The sequence below is a fragment of the Mchenga conophoros genome, linkage group LG18, assembly GCF_057382185.1.
Source record: "Mchenga conophoros isolate Kocher_MC1m ecotype Shallow Benthic linkage group LG18, M_conophoros_male_GT1.1, whole genome shotgun sequence".
NCBI lineage: Eukaryota > Metazoa > Chordata > Actinopteri > Cichliformes > Cichlidae > Mchenga > Mchenga conophoros.
Genome location: NC_140543.1, coordinates 30,300,135 through 30,319,034, shown reverse-complemented (window position 1 = coordinate 30,319,034; position 18,900 = coordinate 30,300,135). Strand labels below are relative to the sequence as shown.

Below are 18,900 nucleotides of genomic sequence, written 5' to 3'. Positions count from 1 at the left end.
AATTACTAAAGTTAAAAAGGACACATACCATAGACGTAAGACAGAAGAGTCAATTTTAATGTTAATTTTTAATAAAAATCACTTGGTCTCTATATCTGCTTTTTTAAACAAAACAATTTATAGTTTCTTTCCACACTCTGAATTCATAAGAAGAAACATGAGTCACACAGCAAACATGCAGTGAATAACAGTGTGGGCTAAGCCTGTAGTGGATAAGGTGGGTCAAACAGAAGCGAATACTATGAATGTCTTCTACATGCAACACAGTGTCTAATAATTACATATGATTAGTATACTCAGTTTTAAATAACCTCCTGTATTCCTTAAATGAAAAGTTGCAGCAAAGAACAATTAGCACACACAAATCACTACAAATATTCATCATGAATCATGCTATTAATGGTAGTAATATCCCCTTTAAACAGTAATCTGACAGAGGTTTGCTCAGCAGCATTGCACACCCTCCCCTGGCTCTGTGTGGGTGACAGTAACTCTTGATCCATCCCATCTCACCACACACATCCATCCACAGTTTTCTGCAAGCAGCTTTTACACTGCGGACTTCATTAATGTGAGGAGATGGTGGAGAATGGTTACTTTATCCACACAGAGATGTGGAGTGTGGAAATGCCAGGAGACAAACCACAGTATAATCACTGCTTAATTAGACAATACAATAAAATAAAAATGCACAAAAAACATTCAGATTCTAATCAAACTACACTAAAGCAAATTACAAATGTTAGTTATCAGTGCTGCTGCCAGATTAATGATCATGTTGGTGCTGCTGATGGGGGGAATGGTGGTGGTGGTGATGAGAAGTAGAATCACCCTGATCCTGCTGATGTAGCGACTGATTCTGGTGACTGGAATGTTGATCGTGGTGGTGTTGATGAGAGGGGGGGTCATCATGATGATGGTCGTGGTGGTGGTGGTGGTGAGTCCCTCCAGAAGCTGTGTCTGCCACTTCTGAACCTTCGTCAACAAGCTGAGCTGTGCCATTCTTTCTGATGTTGTTACCACCGACAGATGAAGTAGAATTATGCTGGAAAAGAGGAATACACAGTCACACACACGCTTTAACTCATTATTCTTGAGTTAAAGCTGCATCACACTCACAATTGTCACATTTATTTCGGCCACTTGGCGGCAGCATATTGAAGTAATGGCACAACACTGATGTAGTAAAATGTTATCAACTTGCTATTAGCTATCATTAACATTAGCTAATGTTTCTGATTAATAATCTCTACCTTGTTTTTAGTCAGCCTCATTTCTGTGAAATGCTCTGCTGTTCTTAAAACCCAATTTCTACTTTTTCCTGTTTTTTTTTTTCAATCAAACCAGTTTTATTCCCAATATTTAGGGCCAACTCAAGACAACTCAACTAACTACAAGAGGCCAATCTACCAATAAATCCCAGTCAAGTTAATGTGAAGCTGACCAACAATTCCTTGCCAGTTCCTCACTATGAAAAGGAAACATTACAGAACATAAAAATATTGTGTAGTTTATCCATCCCTCCATCCATTCATTCATTCATCCATCCATTCAGGCATCCATTCATCCACCAATCTAGTCATCCATCCATCCTTCCATCCTTTCATCCAACCATCCACCCATCTTTCCATCCATTCATCCATCCTTCCATCCATTCATCCATCCATCTAGTCATCCACCCATCCAGTCATCCATCTATCCATCCATTGATCCATCTATCTATCCTATTCATTCATTCATTCATTCATTCCTCCATTCATCCAACGATCCATCCATCCGTCCAACCATCCATCCATTCATCCTTCAGTTCATCCATCCATCCATCCATCCATCCATTCATTCATTAAACCATCCATCCATCCATCCATCCATCCATCCATGCATTCATCCATCCATCCATCCATCCATCCATCCATACTTTCATTCATACATCTATCTATCGTTCCATGAATTCATTCATCCATCCATTCATCCAACCATCTACCCATCTTTCCATCCATCCATCCTTCCATTCCTTCATCCATCTATCCTTCCATTCCTTCATCCATCCATCCTTCCATGCATCCATTCATCCCAGATGTCATAGGATAAATGACGGGGTACGCCCGGGTCTGTTGATTAGTTCTGTGAACTATAACATTGGACTTCATTCATTTCGCACACATTTTTCCACTGATCACTCACAGTGCAGTTACAGATATTTTTCTGATAAGTTGCTCTGATTGCAGCCTCTACGAATGGGTGATGCAGAAAACTGTAAGGCATCACTATATGAAAGGTGAGGAGACCACACCTGGAGAAAATGAAGCAGAAAGAGAGGGAGAATTGAAACTCAAATTCATAACGTCCACATGATGCATATAAATATGAAATGTGTGTGGAACTAAAGGAAGAACAACTTTTTCCGTCTGCATGGGGTTTTATACATGTTCTCTCCTCTACTCCTTCATGTACCCTGTTTTAAGTCCTGCTATCTATGTAACCGTTCACATGCATGATTTAAAGCAAAGTTCAAACATTTAAAGTGTTTTGCCCTAAATAAAATCAAAAATATGAGGTAAATGTCATGAGGGCAGGTTCATCTCACCTGTCATAAACCAGGAAGTCATCTTTGTCTCCGTCCAGAGCCTCCCACACGTCATTTTGAAGAGGTTGCTGCTGAAACACGGGGACCCCGGTGGGAGCACTTCTCTTCAGCTCCCAATACATTGCTCTGGAATGAGCGTCACGCTCATTTACTATTATGAAAGACACCTCAGTCATGTTGCTGCGATTCAGCCTATCACGCAGGCCTCCAATTCTACGGATGAACAGATGGAAGAGAAGATAGAGAGCTGGGTATAATCTCACATCGCTGTTAATCTGGACAGTTGGAAAAGGTTTTTCTAGAATCACAGGACGTCAAAGCCTCGACTCAAGGAACACGGAGGGCTTGTCTGTCTTCAAGTTTTAAGAGAAAAAAAATAAAAGGATGATAAATCTTTACTACACTAATTGTGCAGCAGAATCATGTTCAGAGGCTTATAAGAGGAATTCTGAGCAACTGTCTCTCCACAAGAACACCTTTTGTACAAAGATCATGTTTGTTTTACATTTTTCTTAATTTTACTCTTCAAAATAAGACAAAAAAATCAGCTCGGATTATATGGTCTAATAATACATAATTCTTCTTATATTGTTAATATTGGTATACTGTAATGTTGTATCCGAGCAATTTCAGTAAACACATGAGAGATTTAAGGTCTGTATAAAGATGGTGTGGATTCCTTTTCTGTTTTTCCTTTAACAACATGCTATCTAGAAGTCTATTTAAAATAACTTTTTTTAAACTAAAATACAAATTTGAGGACTATCGGGAAATAGTGTTTCAGAAAATAACAAGACTATAGAGAAAATTGTATTATTAAGAAGCCAGTAAAAAAATACATACAACTGGTTAATGGGTTTACTCTTCAAAATAAAACTTAAAAATAGGAGTTTTAACTATTACAACTTTCTTACTTGGATGCCTGCCTGAGGCAGAACTGTCAGGCAGCCTTCAGCAGCGCAACCACAGCCACGTTTCCCAACAGGTCTCGCATGGGTGCATATCCCTTAATGTCCCACTGGGGGGCAGGTTTGCAGATCCTGGAGGCATCATTGTCCCCCTCCACAATCAGAGTGCTGTGTGAGGCCCACAGCAAGCCTGGCAATGCTGCGAACAGCCACAACATCAAGAGAGAGCCCATTGTCTCTCCCTGGCAGCCTGGACTGTATCTACCTGACAAGAAAGACATTGTGCAATAATTGAAAAAACAAAAACAACAATTTTTTTGCACATGATGTGAAGAAGTGAAGAGAAAAAATCTTTTCCAAGGCTTTGTGGCACAAAGTCAGGGAAAAGGAGATAGCACATGCAGACTAGGCAGTCTGGGGTTCAATCAGTAGCGCTCAGTCTGATCCAAAAATAATTAAAAGAGCAAAACATCATTGTGTCTGTCTTTACATGCGAAGATAATCTGCAAAAAGAGCCGGGGTAAACAGCGGGCACAGAGGTATTTTGGGGCACATGGAGAACATGCAAGCATCAAAGCAAAGACAGACAGAGACAGACTCAGAGTGTACTGTCTCTCTGTTTCAACGTGATCTGGATCACTTTTGTTAGCTAATTAAAGCCTTTTCGGGTCGCCATTTCTTTTCCTCTCCTAATTTAAATGTTTAGATGTATAACAAGTATTAAAGTGTACAAGACAGGAACAGATCTCTGTGGTTAAACTGCATTAGTTGGAATTCCACAAAATACACCCCTACAATAGTTAATATGTTTGACCTTCAGAACAAAAGACTTAAAGCCTTAAAAACAAACACTTTAAGCCCAAAAAGATGATCTTACCTTTTCTCTTTCTCTGTTCTGCGACCCACACATGCAGACAGTAAACCCCTGTTGTTTTTAAAGCCTTTGAGGCTGACTAGCACTTCCCCCAAATCAAACAGAGACAGAGACAGAAGGAGAGGGGGGAGAGAGAGAGAGTGTATGTGTGAGAGAGAGAAACTAAACAAAGGACTTTATTTGAATGCAAGTAAATTTGAGTAAAATCACACTCTTTATTAATTTAATGGACTACCACAAAATTCTGGTTACCTTGTTGACTGAACAAGCAGTTATTGATTAGGTGGTTATAACTATTGAGTGGACCGATATGAAACATGATATTCATGGTTCCTCGATTCCCTGCACATTTTTGGTAATTCGACTTCTAGGCTATAGCACGGACTCATCTAGGCTGTAGCACTATGTGAAGATCATGTGGTTTTGAGAAAAAATGTAAAAATAATATTTGGATAATTTAGATTTAGTTACGATGAGTGAGATTTAGTGCAGACTTTCCTTGAGAATGAAATCTACCCTTGGTGCTACAAGGGTATCCAAAGGTTTTTACTGAGCCCACTCTTACTCTTTAAAACCGAAAACATTACCACCCACCTCTGTTGTACTTTGTGTGTGGTGTTAAATATCAGATGTTAACTCCACATTACACTATAAAAAGCTGGTGAACACAGTAAACATGCAGTTTTTCAGCTGCTCAATCATAGTTACCTACCTATGCAAGCCAAGCTTTAGAGTGTGCAAAGGTGAATGCCACCATGACAAACAAACACAGGGCACCATTTAAGAAAGAGCTCAAAGGCCAAAAATCAGTGATAATCAACATGAAAGACTCAACTTGAAAAAATTTACTAAAAAGAGCTGTTTGATCAATAAATAGGGATGAGCACGAAGACCATGCTTTGTGTGAACTTTGCAAAGTTGATGGTTAATCTTCAAAAATGTAGAAAAATACAAGATCATCTGTTTACACTGACTTAAAGTTTTCTTGCCATTGAAGGTTAACAAGCCAGTTGCAATGTAAATAAATATATTGGCTTTTATGTTACCGATTTGCTCAAAGTCCAACCTGGGTAGCTGTTTGTTTTATGTGGGGAAAAGTAACACACATGACCTGAGATTAAGTTACAACAATGGGATTTAATGAGACTTGGGTTTAAGTTTTATCACTAGTAAATTAATATGCTTTCATTTTTATTCTAGCATCCAATGTTAACTGTTACTGTGAGCTGCCTGACATGGAGAACGTGTATAGCTGCAGTCAGAAGTTTCCATCCACTCATGAGCATGAATGTCATAGTCATTTGGGGCTTTTAACGACTTCTTTGAACTGTTATACGGATGATCTTACAGTTACAGCATTACCTTAATGACTTTTAGAAAAAAAAGATTCCGGTGCACAAGTTTAAATTTATTGGATTTTCTCTGATCCACACAGGATCAAAATTATACATACAGGCTCAAATAGATACATGCATTCATTTAAATCTTTTAATAAGTATTGCTCAAGGTTCTACAATGTCTTTCGACTTCTTGTTGGGGATCATAATTGAGCACAACTGGGAGTTTCTCTTTGCCGGTGTACAAAGGTAATGTTTACTGTATTGGCCAGAAGGTCTCAGGAACTCAGGTATTATAGTTATGTATTTTATAAATTAGGTTTTATTTTTATTTTAACTTTTCGCTTTTAATTTAATTGAGTTTTTATTAGTTTTTGTAGTCTTTTTTGTTATTATTGTATAAAGGGTATATATCAGAGGCAAGATTTAGGAAAATGAGTATCACAAAAAAACCCACAGACCTCCATCCAATACCTCAATAGTCGAGTTTTACCAGTAACGTACCAAAACTAAGTATTTTCCTGTTTTTTTATTTATATTTTAGCTAGTTTTCCAAATTCACAAAATCATGTTACTTTAATCTTTTTTTGCAAGTTTTTATTTCTGTTTCAGTTAATAAAATTGTTAAGTGTGTTTCCACATCTAGTTTAAGTGAACTATAATAACCTCGCAAACAACTATCAAAAGTAGAAGTTGGTCGACTGCTTTGTTAAGGTCTGATAGTAGACCTAAACTGTCCCCCTCAAATGAGAGGAAACTGGTTAAGAACCACTAATGTTCGCATTTGCTATGAACTGGGAACTGCTGGAACACCGGGGTCACTGTGCACAGAGGAGAGATTTTTACATTGCCATGGGAGTGGATGCCAACCAAGAAAGAAGCCTCTGCTTCAAAATCAGCAACTTGAGCCTCACTCATGAATGAGAAATGGAGGCTTTCTGCAGAAAGGTTTTATGGTAAGACAAGACAAAGGCTGAGCCTGTTGGCCTCAGTGACAAGAGGTATGTTTGGAGGAGTAAAGGAGAGACTTTCAACTTAAGAACATTGTACCAGTGGTGAAGTATGGTGATGGTAGCATCATCCTCTGGGTTTGTTTTACTGCCAGTGGTACTGGTACTTTGCACAAAGTGGACCGAATAATGAGAGAGGACTGCCTCCAAATGGACCCAAATGTATTGGAGTCTCAACATCACAAATTAACAGCTAGACGGTTGAAACATGGACATAATTGGTTGTTCCAACATGACATGATCTCAAACACACAAAGCAGGCCAACATTAAGCTGCCAGAATGGCCTTCCCAAAACACTCAACAGTATCGACAATTTGTGGATTAAAAGTCATGTCCGTACCAATGGAAACAGCTACCAAAGCTGTCTGGTTGAGGTACAACTTGCTAAGGGACATTTAATAAAATATTAGTTGAAGTATGTATATATTCAAGCTTCTGTATAAATTTTGAGGTTGACTTAAACTATCCAGAAAATTTGAACACTTCAAAACAGAGCAAAGGGGAAATTCTCAGAGTGAAATTTACACTGTAGTGCAAAATTAGGTTATTCACCAGTGCAGGATTTACTCTTATTTCCTTTTCCATACATCGTTTTTGGAACCTTCTTGAAAAACAGCGAGGGTCTCAGTTGTGTACATGTGACCAAAATAAGGTACAGAAATTCAGTTTTATTAATGCTTAAACTGGAGAGGTATGATTGAACAATATAGTTTGATACTAAACCCATGTTATGGTTAAAGACATAAATCATGTGCTTTACATCCCACCCAAAAAAACAAAAAACAAACCAAAACAAAAAGATTGAAAATAAATAAGAAAAAAAAAAATCACAATGTCGAGGGAACACTCTGTAATGAGATGTGTCTATATGAAACTTAAATAAAGTTAAATATTCCAAATGCTAATTTTATTATACATGTAAACAGAGCCAGGAAATATCAGCCAAGCTCAGAGACACTTGACTTTAAAAACACAAGCATCAAACTTGTCAGGGTTTGCGCAAATGACTCCTCTAAACAATTCTCAACTACAATCAGTAACAAGCTACATGGTACACATGCTCTGCACATGTTCAAGCTCACAGTGGGTCAGCATTTTCAGAGGTCCATCCCTGTTTCCTGCTGTTCTGCCGTATCAGTGTCCTTTGCTTTTGGTGCTCGTTGCTCTCAGTTGCTTTTATATCGAGAATTGTTTAACAACTCATGACATATCAGATTTTAATGCACACTATACTCTTAGCCCCACGTCTCAATGTGTATGCTTATCATTGTTAAGGGCTCACTTGATTTTAACCCAATCTTCCCCTATGTTGAACTCATTAGTAAACATCTAGCTCCAAAGCAGGAAATGCAGTCTTCTGGTGGAAAGTCTTGTTTCACTTGTAATAAGCTTCACTGTTTCCCCTACCACCTCTGGTCTCATGATGGTAGTTGGATTTTGCCGAGCACCTATTCTGCATTTTAGTCAAGCTAAAGGAAGCTGAGATTTAAGCTGTTTCAAATAGATTCTCTTAATGCCACGCACCAACACCAAAGCTTATATTTTTATCAATACCTCTTTGGCATCAGGGACCTGAAAAAAAAAAAATCTGTATCTGATTCTAGATGGGATAACAGCAGGGTGGGGAGAAAATACTACAAGTAAAACTGTAGGCTAGCCTGAGCATCTCTTATCAGCTGATCACACGCATATAAGCATTTGAGAGTGCAACCAGTTGACATAACAAAAGCAAATTCACGTCAAGTCATTCAAGGAGGAGATACAAAGCACAATAATTCAGCTTTAGTCTTTAGCAATTCACACAAACTGCTAAGAAGACAAAACACCTATCAGTTCTTCCTCATCATTATCTCCAACTTCAGGGGGACTGTCGCAGGTGGCCATGAGCCCCAGGCCTAGCTCTGCCAGCTCCTCGCAGCTCATATCAGTCGTCACCATGATCTTAGTCTCCAAACGGTTACACAGAGTCCTATAGGAGGGTAACGGGTAACCAATCTCTCTCAGGTACTCGTACCCCTTGGTGCCAACTGCACAGCGGATATTCCGGGCTTTCAGGATTGTCTCCGGAGACCAGACAGCACGTCGGGAGCGTTTGGTGAGTGACAGGGCTCGGATCTGATCCTCATACAGAAAATTCTGAAGACCCTTTTCAAGCCGGTCAAGTCGATAAAGACGCTTCTTCATCTCTTCAGCCTGACAGAAACAGGAGTGTATGGTTAGTTTGGGCCATTTTATTGCACATAACACTCATTATTTTGTAACAACTTTCATAATAATTTGCATAACGCAATAAAACCTTACAATGCTCTCCAAAAAAAAAAAAGAAGCCCAACAGACCAGGCTTTGATTTGCAGGGGAAGTCATCAGCTGTCCTACCTCTTTCTGTAGCCTTGCAGTGTGTTGCATCTCCTGCTCCAGCTGTTTCCTAAGCAGCTGGCAATGTGTGCAGGGCTGCTGATCTTCAGATGTTCTGTCCGCATCTTCCTCCTCTAAGCCAGGCAAAGGGGTGCGTCTGGCATAGCCATGATCCCCGAAATTCAGCTCCTTCTCCACTACACCAAAACACAAGGGAAAAAAGTGCAATTAAATTTCTGAGAACTAGAGTAGAAAAACATCCAAACAAGAAGATATCTTCTTAAATATTTCTGCAGACATGGAGCAATAACTGTACATAGAACTTCTGGGTTTTTCTGTTGAGACAAACATTTCTATTTTTTCTGCAAAATGCTCATCTACATTTACGAGCAACCAGACAACACTGCTTATGTGCAATGTGTTGTTGGGCTGTTTTTACTGTATTTTCCAATAGAAATGCTTTCTACAGCAGTTCATGATGTGAAAAGTAAGAGATAACAGACAACTATACAGTAAGTGTCGTGACCTTTCATACACAGCAAGCATTTTGTAGTTCACCAAAAATCCATCCATTGAATTCAATTCTAATCAGAGTAAAAAGGATCCAGAGCAACTTTACACCTTAGATTTCCAGTACCTGGCTCAGGTTTCAAAGGGTGCAGGATGTAGGGAACCGTGAATGCGGGGTAGGGAGGTTCTCCAACATTGAACAGAGTGGGGATAGCATTAGGTTTCAGCTTCTTCCCCCCAGCTGGAGACCTGGCTATTTCCTCAAACTGGCTCTGCTCAAAATGGTCCTTAAAGAAATGAAGCAAGTGCAAAGAAGACATACACTGAATCAAAATAATGAAAAACCAAAAGACATGAATTATAGATATTATGACAAAAGGTTAAAGATTGACAATTAGCTGAACTCAGAAGATAATTATCCGGTGAATAAATATATAAATCCTAATTCTATTTATTCAATTAATCCATGATTCTAGTCTATTTAGATTTGGTTCTACTTTTTTTCTATTACTATGTTGTAAACTTACTTGACAGAGTCTGGAGTGAGGAGTTGGTTCAAAGTCCCGTCGACAGTTCACCACCCATTTCTTCTTCCGCACAGGGTCTTTGGGGAACCGAAACAGCTGCTTGCCTATGCTGGTTGAATTGGAGCAGTTTGGAGCGGAGCAGCCACCCATTGCACACACAGTCACAACAAACAGCAACAGCACAGCTAAATGTTAAGTTAGCTTGGCTTACAGTACAGCTCAGCTGTGACTTTTAATCATTACTAACTGCGTGCACGCTCTAAAAACGAGAAAATGTTACACTTGCATCAAACGTTAACTTGTGGAAAGCAAAGTCATGCCCTGTAGATTTTTAACAGAAAAAAACCCCACGAAAACAACTTATATCATCTTAACGGGGATAAAATATAGCTGACTTTGTTTGAGCCAAAATGGCGTACTTCCCCACGGTGGTCAAGTATAGTGACGCACTGTTTGTATGCGTCTGTCGGGAATGCCTGATTGAAAATACCACGTACCGCGCAAAAAGCGAAACAGAAGCGGTCAAATGAAAACATAAAGCACACACGCTTGATAACGTTTTACGCTAACTAATTTTAATTTTTGTTTTGCAAGTATTTAGTGGCAAGTGCTCTTTATTTGGAGTCAGGAAACAGTCGAACTGCTGTGAGATATTTTGTCACAGGACCCAAAGAAGCACGTTGAAATGTTTTTGGAAGTTGTTAGCGGTTGATACATTTAAATACTCCCAAAAACAACAGTAGTTAAAGTAAACACTGCGATTTTAAAGACACTGTAACAAGTAAGCGACGAGTAATGTCTCGGAAATCCAGCAGCTGTTAATTAAAACTCTTCCTGAGATAAACTAGCTCATGTTTCAGGTAGTCGTCAGCAACTTTGCAGTTTAAGACAAGCATGGCATCTTCGCTGGTAGTTCCTGTCATTGATGTCCAGAATGAAAACTTTAAAGAGCTTTGGCCTGCTATGGTCGTGGCTATTAAAACGGCGTCCTTCGTTGCACTGGACACGGTAATTACAAGTTCTTACGTGTTGAAAGAATTTGGTTTCTTCCAGGTTTCTCGCCACTTTAGATGCACAGATGGTAATGTGGGAGTTTGCAGAAAATTCACATTCCTGTTTTTTTAGGAGCTGAGCGGTCTTGGGAACAGGAAGTCCTTGCTGGCTGAGTGAGTAAAGGTCTTTCTGAGCTGAAATAGTATTAGTAGGTTGTGCAAGAAGCCTTGGGAAGTAGATGCTTGTATTTTTTCTGGCTCTTGTAATATTTCAGATCCATTGAGGACAGATACAAAGCTATATGTCATGCAGCTCGGTCCCGCTCCATCCTCTCGTTGGGAATCGCCTGCTACAAGAAACTTGATCAAAAGGTGCAAAATGATCCTTTTAGAGTGGCTTAAATGTTGTCATGTACTACACATTAAACCAGTTATTACACCGTACTCATAAGTGTAACATGTTTGTACAGCAGTGCCAGTTAGACTGTTATACACATTTAAATAACGCTATTAGATCTGTATCAAATTACAGAAACTGCCACTGCAGATTTCACAAATGCCACAGGTGATTCATCCTTCCTTCTCTTCCCCCAGCCTGCAGACTCGTACCTGGTGCAGGTGTATAACCTCACCCTTCTATGTTCAGAGGAGTACATCATAGAGCCCCAGTCAGTGCATTTCCTGGTGCAGCACGGATTTGACTTCAACAAGCAGTACGGCCACGGAATCCCGTACTGCAAGGGCAACAATAAGGTAAAGTTTCCTGCTGCTTTGAGTTGTGTCGTCCATTCTGAGTGTTCTGTACCCGCTGTGTTCACTCTGCTGCTTTTCTCTGTTATTTACCACGACTATGTTCTGTCCAGCTCATCACATGTACAGTGACTAACACGCACTTATGCAAAAGCTCTACAAGGATGTAGAGCTTGCTCAGTCAAAAGGTGTACTTACTTTTTCAAATAATATTACATCTGCTGACCTTTTTCTTAAAAAATAAATAAATAAAATAAAAGGTGTCTAACTTATCACGCCAGGGAGGAGTAGTAGGTTTGCCTCTGATGTCAGTTCATTTTCCTCTCTGTTCTTTGTTCTTCGTAAGGGAGGTGCAGATGACCGCGGCGTTCACATCCGAGCACTGTTCACTGAGCTGCTGCGTGCTCGGAAGCCCCTGGTGCTACACAATGGTCTCATTGACATGGCTTTTCTGTACCAGGTGCAAGTTGTTGTCTTGTTTTCACTTTCCTAAGATGTGAAATCTGTTTATGACATTTTCTAAATACCTTTAACATTTATAAAGTATTTATAATAATAGAACTCTTATTTTTACTCTATAAGACTGATGTTTAGCACTGTTGTTTCACATCAAGATGGTCCTGGGTTCACAGCCAGAGCACGTCTGTGTAGTGTACATTTACAATAAAAGGAAAAACTCCAAGGTTAATGCTGCCTGTCTTGGGCCTGGATATGTTTTACAAAACTGATTCAACATTTCTAATGACTTCCTGGTGTAAGAGATGTTTGAGAAGATTGACGAATGTTTGTGTTTTTTTTCTGTTAGAGTTTCTATGCTCACCTGCCCGAGCGCCTGGCCACCTTCACTGCTGACCTGTCAGAGATGTTTCCCGCTGGGATATACGACACCAAATATGTCACAGAATTTGAGCTTCGACTCTCTGCCTCCTATCTTGAGTATGCCTACAAGAAATGGTGAGTAATTTTTATTTATTTATTTATTTTTTGTGTTTTGATTGAATTTTATAGTGGACATTAATTTGCCACTGATATAATTTGCACAACTTGACGCTAATTAAGTTCTCTAAAAGGTAAACAGGACAGTTCCACGTGTGTCCTCTGTGATGTAATGCAGCAGTTACCAGTATGTAAAACCAAAGAACAAAGCCCTTTAACACCTCTTAAAATAATTGATAACTCATTTTTTTTGTAACCTGTTGGCTAAGTCGATGATGAAGGTGCTAAGATTTGGAGTAGAGCAGAAAAGTCTGGTGTCCATAATTATGTCAGTGTACGTTGTCTTTGAAACATTAACCCTGTTTGTCCTTTAAAGCCAAACAAAATCAGCTATCTGTCCCTCTTCTTTCATATCATGTTCTCTTTTTCCCAGTAAGCTGGATAATGGTCGCAGTGTGGACTCCGGAACAAATGGACCTCATGTTCACATAGAGTTCTGTCAGTATGCTGGTCACATGTCCACCTATGTGGACTACAGGGAGTCTCCAGCTGTCGCTTCTGTTGAGGAACAGACTGACATCTGTCAGCGCTTCTCTGTAAGTTTCAACCTTGGATCTTCAGTTGTACAGTTGTGGAAAACTAAAGTGCTCTTTTCTCTCCTGTGTGTGTGTTTTATTTTTTATTTTTTATTTTTGTATGTCTGTTATAATGCAGGAGCCAAATAGATATCATGAAATTGTGTGTGTTTTTACTAATTTACCTAACTTTGTGTTTGTTTGTTTGTCTGCCAGGCATTTGGTTGGTGTCCGAATGGCACAAAGTGTCCGTTATCCCATGACACAGACCGCATCATTTTCCAGGACGAGAAAAATAAGGATGACAAGAGGAAGAAAAGGAAGAGACAGAGAGAGAAGAAGAGAAGTGAAGGAGAGGGCTCCTCCATCTTTGATGGTTCTCCGGAAAATAAAATCCCCAACATGGAAGTGGATCCAGAAGATCCGCCAGGAAACCAGCGAGGGACAGTTGCTGAGATGTGCCCAGATGGTTTGCCAGCAATGGACAGTGATGGAAACACCCCACAGAGTGAAGGAAAGAGCTTGGCGACTGACAGCAAGGGGAACAGTGTGTGTGATGAGAACATAACAACAGCCTCAATTGATGACAGCCGGAACACAAAAAACAACACAAATGATGGAAAAAGTGGCGAAGTGAGTGGGACAGGAGCAGGGAGAGAAAAGACGAATGACCGCTCAGCTGGGATTGAAACCCAGAAGAAGAATGCTGACGCAGGGACACATCGGGCAGGATTTGACGCCTTTATGACAGGATACATCTTCGCCTACTCCTGTACCGTCATCAGGAAGGAAGAAGCTGGAGAAGCAGACAAGGAGCAGGAGGAGGAGGAGCAGTCGTGGCTTCCTACCTGTCTTAACAAGGTCTATCTGAGCGGCAAGGTAGCGCCTCTCAATGTGGTAAAGAGTACCTTCTCCAAGTCGTCCAAGGCCCACATGCAGAAGATGGAGATGGTGTGGGGCAGAAGGTGTTAAATTTTGTCTCTCTTGGTTTGTAAGGAATAAATCCCACAGACTTGGACTTGAATCCAGTGACCATTGGGGATGTTTATTGTTTGAAATATATTTGCTTGTAATTGACCTTCTGTAAATGCCATGGTTCACCCAAATCACGTGGTCTCCATACTTGGTCAAAACCTTTGTCCAGATCAAATGAAACCAGTGTCAATATATTAGTTTTTCCTTCAGCCTCAGCTTAATTTGTGTTATTTCAGTGTTGGCATGACTTCATTGTCAGCATTTAGGCATATGCAGTTAGCATTTAGCCCTAAACACAGCAGCACTAAGCTGTGAGTGGACGGCAGGTTGACTCCTGACTGTGAATGAGAGGACAGTTCTGGTGTAATCATCATTTTATCCTAATGGGGAAATGTTCCTGGAGGATGGAGGAATTGATACCACTGACCAAACTCTCATAGAGCACCACCTTCTAATGCAATCATTAATCCATTTGTCAAATATTACATTTAAGATCCCTTGAGTATCGAGGAATTATAACAACAATGGTGAATGAGCACCCAGTTTCTTAAAATCAATGCAGCTTTGCGTTTGAAAAAATATCCCATATTATGCTTACAGTTGATTGAAAGATTAAATGTGTTTTTCTGCTCTTAAAATGTGAGTTGGCAATCGTCAGTAATTAAGATAAAAACAATCCATGGGTGTGTGATTTATAATTAAAAGGGAAGTTTGGAGGTACAGGGGAGGAATAGTGGATACAGTGAACAAAGGATTTTGAATATGGAGCTGCCAGGCAGGAGGAACATTGGAAGCTCACAGAGAGGATCTATGCATGCAGGGAAGGAGGACATGCAGAAGGTTGGTATGAGAAGGATAGGGTGATACGGAAGCAAACGTACTGTAGCAATCCTAAAGGAGTTGTCAGAAGAAGAAAATCTGTTGGGTTTCTTAAGTGCTATTAGCTGAGCTACAATAAGACAGGCCCCAAATCATCTAATCAGATTTTTACTACTTTAAATAATTGAAGTTATAACATCCTGTGGGTGATTATCTATGAACAATTTGAAATGTGATAAGTGAACTGATAAATTATGCATTTAGGTTCTACTTAATGATAACATATATGGACTTCGCCATTCAGTTAAACACACATAGAGAGTTAAGTTTGATAAATGAATGAATGATAATGAAATATTGAACAATCAGTAGTTAGGAACTGAACTTAGCTTAATTTAAAATTAATATTTCAAATGATTGTGTTACTTCTTAGATTATTTTTTCCTCAGAAATTATAAGGGGATTTGAAAACCTATTACAATGACAAGTTATCTGAAAAAAAAAACAGTATTTTATGCACAATTGTTACTTTTTTCTTTCTTTTTCAAGTAGTTTTTCGTTTATGGGACACACACTGAGAAATGACATGAAAGACGAGCTGAACGAGCAGAAGCAAAATTGTAGACGCAATTACGCCTGGCATGCAGAAGAGGGCGGTAACGGGCAGTAAGGTCATCTTGACGCTGCTGAAAAAAAAGCAACGAAGAAGAAACACTCTGTTCGGGAGGAAGGAGTGTGTGTAGTGGAGAAGCTGGTGACAGTCAGCGGACCTTTAGTGTGCGTGTCTCCTTTGGTTCACACAGGCTTCACCTCAGCGCTCTGTGGCACAGTTACAGTTATTTTTCTGTAACGGCCAAATGAGCGAGATAACGTTAACGTCAGAGAACCGCAGCTGATACTCTAGCAATCAGAAATGGCAGCCGATGAAATAGACTACAACATCGTGTTTCCAGATGCAGGGACGTCGGGTGAGCAACATTTCATTGTACTGTATGCTCATGCCTCTGTTAGCTTAGCCTACACGCTAGCTGTGAATTACAAAGCCGCGTTAAAAATGTGTTTTTTCCCCCCAAATTAGCTCCAACTGTTTGGACAGTTGGAGCTAATTTAGCCTAGCTTTCTGTAACTGTTTGCCTCATTTATTTTCTTTATTTCTTTGTTTTGTGTGTGTTTTAATCGTGTGCCTTGTTTTCAGAGAGACACTGGCAGGGGACAAAGGAGCCAGTTGTGATACTGTTGGGCTGGGCTGGATGCAAAGACAAGCACCTCTCGAAATACAGCTCCATCTATAATGAACAGGTTCAAACTATATGACACGAGCAAATCACCTGCTCTCATCCCTTCATGAGGATTGTGCCATTATAAATGTTGCACAGGACTGGCCAGTTTTTTATACATCCACTTCTCTCATTCATGCTCATTGTCTTTGTTTTCCATGCTTGCAGGGCTGCGTCACCATCCGCTACACGGCTCCTTTGAAGACTGTCTTTATCTCTGAGTCGTTTGGATACAAGGAGCTGAGAAACACGGCTCTCAAACTGCTGGAGATCCTCTATGACTACGAGGTGGAGAACAGTCCTATTTTCTTTCACACGTTCAGCAATGGTGGCTTCATGCTTTACCGCTACATTGTAGAACTGCTACACAGTGACAAACAGTTCAGTTCGCTGTCTGTTGTCGGGGCCATCGTGGACAGTGCTCCAGGTAGCGGGAACGTCCGTGGGGCCCTGCGTGCACTGACGGCCACCTTGGGTCCAAAAATAAGTCCTGTTTTAAGGTACATCCTCCTAGTTCTCTTTGCTGTGACTGTTTTCCTTCTGAGAATCGTGCTGTACCCGTTGACCAAGTACATTCACAAGAACCACTACGATGCCGTGCAGGACAGGCCGCCCGCCTGGCCTCATTTCTTCCTGTACTCCAGGGATGACCAGGTGATTAGGCACAAAGATATTGAGGGCTTTTTGGAGACTTTGAAGCAGAAAGGTGTCCCTGTGGACAGTTTTGATTTTGTCTCCAGCTCCCATGTTGGCCATTTCCGGTATTTTCCTGAAGAGTATACTCTTAAGTGCCATGACTTCCTGGTTGCCTGCATGAAGGAGTTGGAAGGGACCGAAACAAAAAAGAGACAACACATTCAAAGTCATTGAAATTTCTGCAAAGCTGTCGTATGCAGATGACAAAGGGAAGAAAACCAGACTGCTGAGTCAGTCAGTGTGACACTAGGGTGTGAAATCCTGCCAGTTTATCAAACACTAACTCACATGCTGATGAAGTATGTGAAGCAGTTATATACCACATGAACCTGATGATGAATACAATCCAATCAGTAGCTATACACTGGAGAATTTGAACTCTATCCTTTAGGATAATTTAAATATATTTAATATTGATGTGAAATGTGATTTATTGTAGATTAGCGGTAGTGGTAAGCAGTTTTGAAAATAAAATCTGGTTGATCTGTATCTCCGATTTATTAAATTTAATATATACCTGGTTATATTCTAATGGTTTTATATTGAATGAGAATGCAAGGGTGCTTCAAGGAAGGCAGATTTTAAACGTGATTGAATGTTTTCTTCATTAATGGAACTTTGAAAATTGTTGCCACGTAGAGTAAATTCCTTTTATTTTCCTGTGCAAGAAAAAAAAGTAAATACCCAGCCCTAATATGTGAGTTTTAACATGAATTTAATTGAAGGACAAAGCTGATTAACAATGAATGTATATGTCCTCTGCAACTAATGTGTTCTTTTTAACTGACGTGCCTTCAATAAACCTGAATGCTCAGAACATGTTGTAAATTTATTTTGGTAAGATGCCTCGTTTATTTTTGCCAAATAATAGGTCTCATGACATAACGATGTTGTTACATGTTACGAACCATTATGAAGCCTGATTCCTCTTGAGCAACATGGTGGCCATAGTGCAGCATGTTCCATTGAACAAAAGCCGGCAATGAAACCTCTACAGTGGGGAAAATAATTTGATCCCCCTGCAGACTATTTTACTTTGCCCACGAAGAAATGAAAAGTCTCTGTTCACTTGTTTTTGTTTCATTTTAACAGTGAGAGACAAAACATCCACCAAAAGTCCAGAAAGACACATTACATAAAAGCTATTTCTCCCAATGATGCAAAGCAATGTATTTGATCCCCTACAACCAAGCCAGAATTCTTGCTACCCCAAATTGGTTGTGTCCATATGATGCACACATTAAAATCAATCAATTACACGAACTCTTAGTCTCACCTCTCTGTGTCTAAAGCACACCTGTCCACAGAATCCATTTTTAGGACCAAGGATGTCAAAGGATGTTGGAGATAAAGTTGTAGACCCTAACAAGGCCAGAATGGGCTCGAGATCATCAGCAAGAAGGTGAGAATTGCTTGTGCAACTGGAAGAAATATAAAATGACCATCAGTTAACCTCATCCTGGAGCTCCATGCAAGATCTTTTCTCATGGAGTGAGATGATGATGGAAAAAGTGGTGGATCAGCCACAATCCCCAAGAACATCATTAGGTAATTAGCCCCGATTTATTTGTCCCCATGATAGAACAGAGAAAACCCGACTAATAGTGGTCAAAACATTTTATATTTCTTTTTATTCAATCATCTTCCGGAAGAGAGAGACCCCTGCACAGCCCAAACGCCAGTTGCAGGATCTCTAACATTTGAAGCTCCACATGTGTCTTATATGGTGTTATTTCGGTACTTCACACGTCACACACAGTTTCATTACAAA

General features: G+C 39.9%; 4 protein-coding genes across 5 annotated transcripts; 2 read left to right on the top strand and 2 right to left on the bottom strand.

Annotated features, from left to right (window-relative positions):
* Window positions 1-36: 36 nt before the first annotated feature.
* On the bottom strand, window positions 37-4,507 carry selenop2 (selenoprotein P2). Of its 2 annotated transcripts, none has more exons than XM_085253330.1 (5): window positions 4,373-4,507; window positions 3,502-3,760; window positions 2,588-2,800; window positions 2,185-2,293; window positions 37-1,045 (listed from the first exon to the last, which is right to left on the bottom strand). In XM_085253330.1, exons 2-5 carry the CDS (start codon window positions 3,726-3,728, stop codon window positions 767-769), a joined length of 828 nt encoding a protein of 275 aa, XP_085109456.1. In that variant the 5' UTR covers window positions 3,729-3,760; window positions 4,373-4,507; the 3' UTR covers window positions 37-766. The 2 variants fall into 2 exon arrangements, with proteins under 2 accessions (XP_085109456.1, XP_085109457.1); XM_085253331.1 differs by having other exon boundaries at window positions 3,502-3,756; window positions 4,373-4,493.
* Window positions 4,508-5,412: 905 nt separating this feature from the next.
* On the bottom strand, window positions 5,413-10,545 carry LOC146554171 (uncharacterized). Its single transcript, XM_085254710.1, has 4 exons — window positions 10,110-10,545; window positions 9,710-9,869; window positions 9,094-9,269; window positions 5,413-8,910 (listed from the first exon to the last, which is right to left on the bottom strand). Exons 1-4 carry the CDS (start codon window positions 10,257-10,259, stop codon window positions 8,527-8,529), a joined length of 870 nt encoding a protein of 289 aa, XP_085110836.1. The 5' UTR covers window positions 10,260-10,545; the 3' UTR covers window positions 5,413-8,526.
* Window positions 10,546-10,741: 196 nt separating this feature from the next.
* On the top strand, window positions 10,742-14,546 carry toe1 (target of EGR1, exonuclease). Its single transcript, XM_085254709.1, has 9 exons — window positions 10,742-10,890; window positions 10,970-11,117; window positions 11,235-11,275; window positions 11,377-11,473; window positions 11,696-11,854; window positions 12,198-12,311; window positions 12,657-12,805; window positions 13,221-13,383; window positions 13,579-14,546. The coding sequence occupies exons 2-9, from the start codon at window positions 11,004-11,006 to the stop codon at window positions 14,332-14,334; spliced, it is 1,593 nt and encodes a 530-aa protein (XP_085110835.1). The 5' UTR covers window positions 10,742-10,890; window positions 10,970-11,003; the 3' UTR covers window positions 14,335-14,546.
* Window positions 14,547-15,831: 1,285 nt separating this feature from the next.
* On the top strand, window positions 15,832-17,946 carry tmem53 (transmembrane protein 53). The gene is made up of 3 exons (XM_085255296.1): window positions 15,832-16,124; window positions 16,352-16,455; window positions 16,602-17,946. The coding sequence occupies exons 1-3, from the start codon at window positions 16,070-16,072 to the stop codon at window positions 17,301-17,303; spliced, it is 861 nt and encodes a 286-aa protein (XP_085111422.1). The 5' UTR covers window positions 15,832-16,069; the 3' UTR covers window positions 17,304-17,946.
* Window positions 17,947-18,900: the final 954 nt, after the last annotated feature.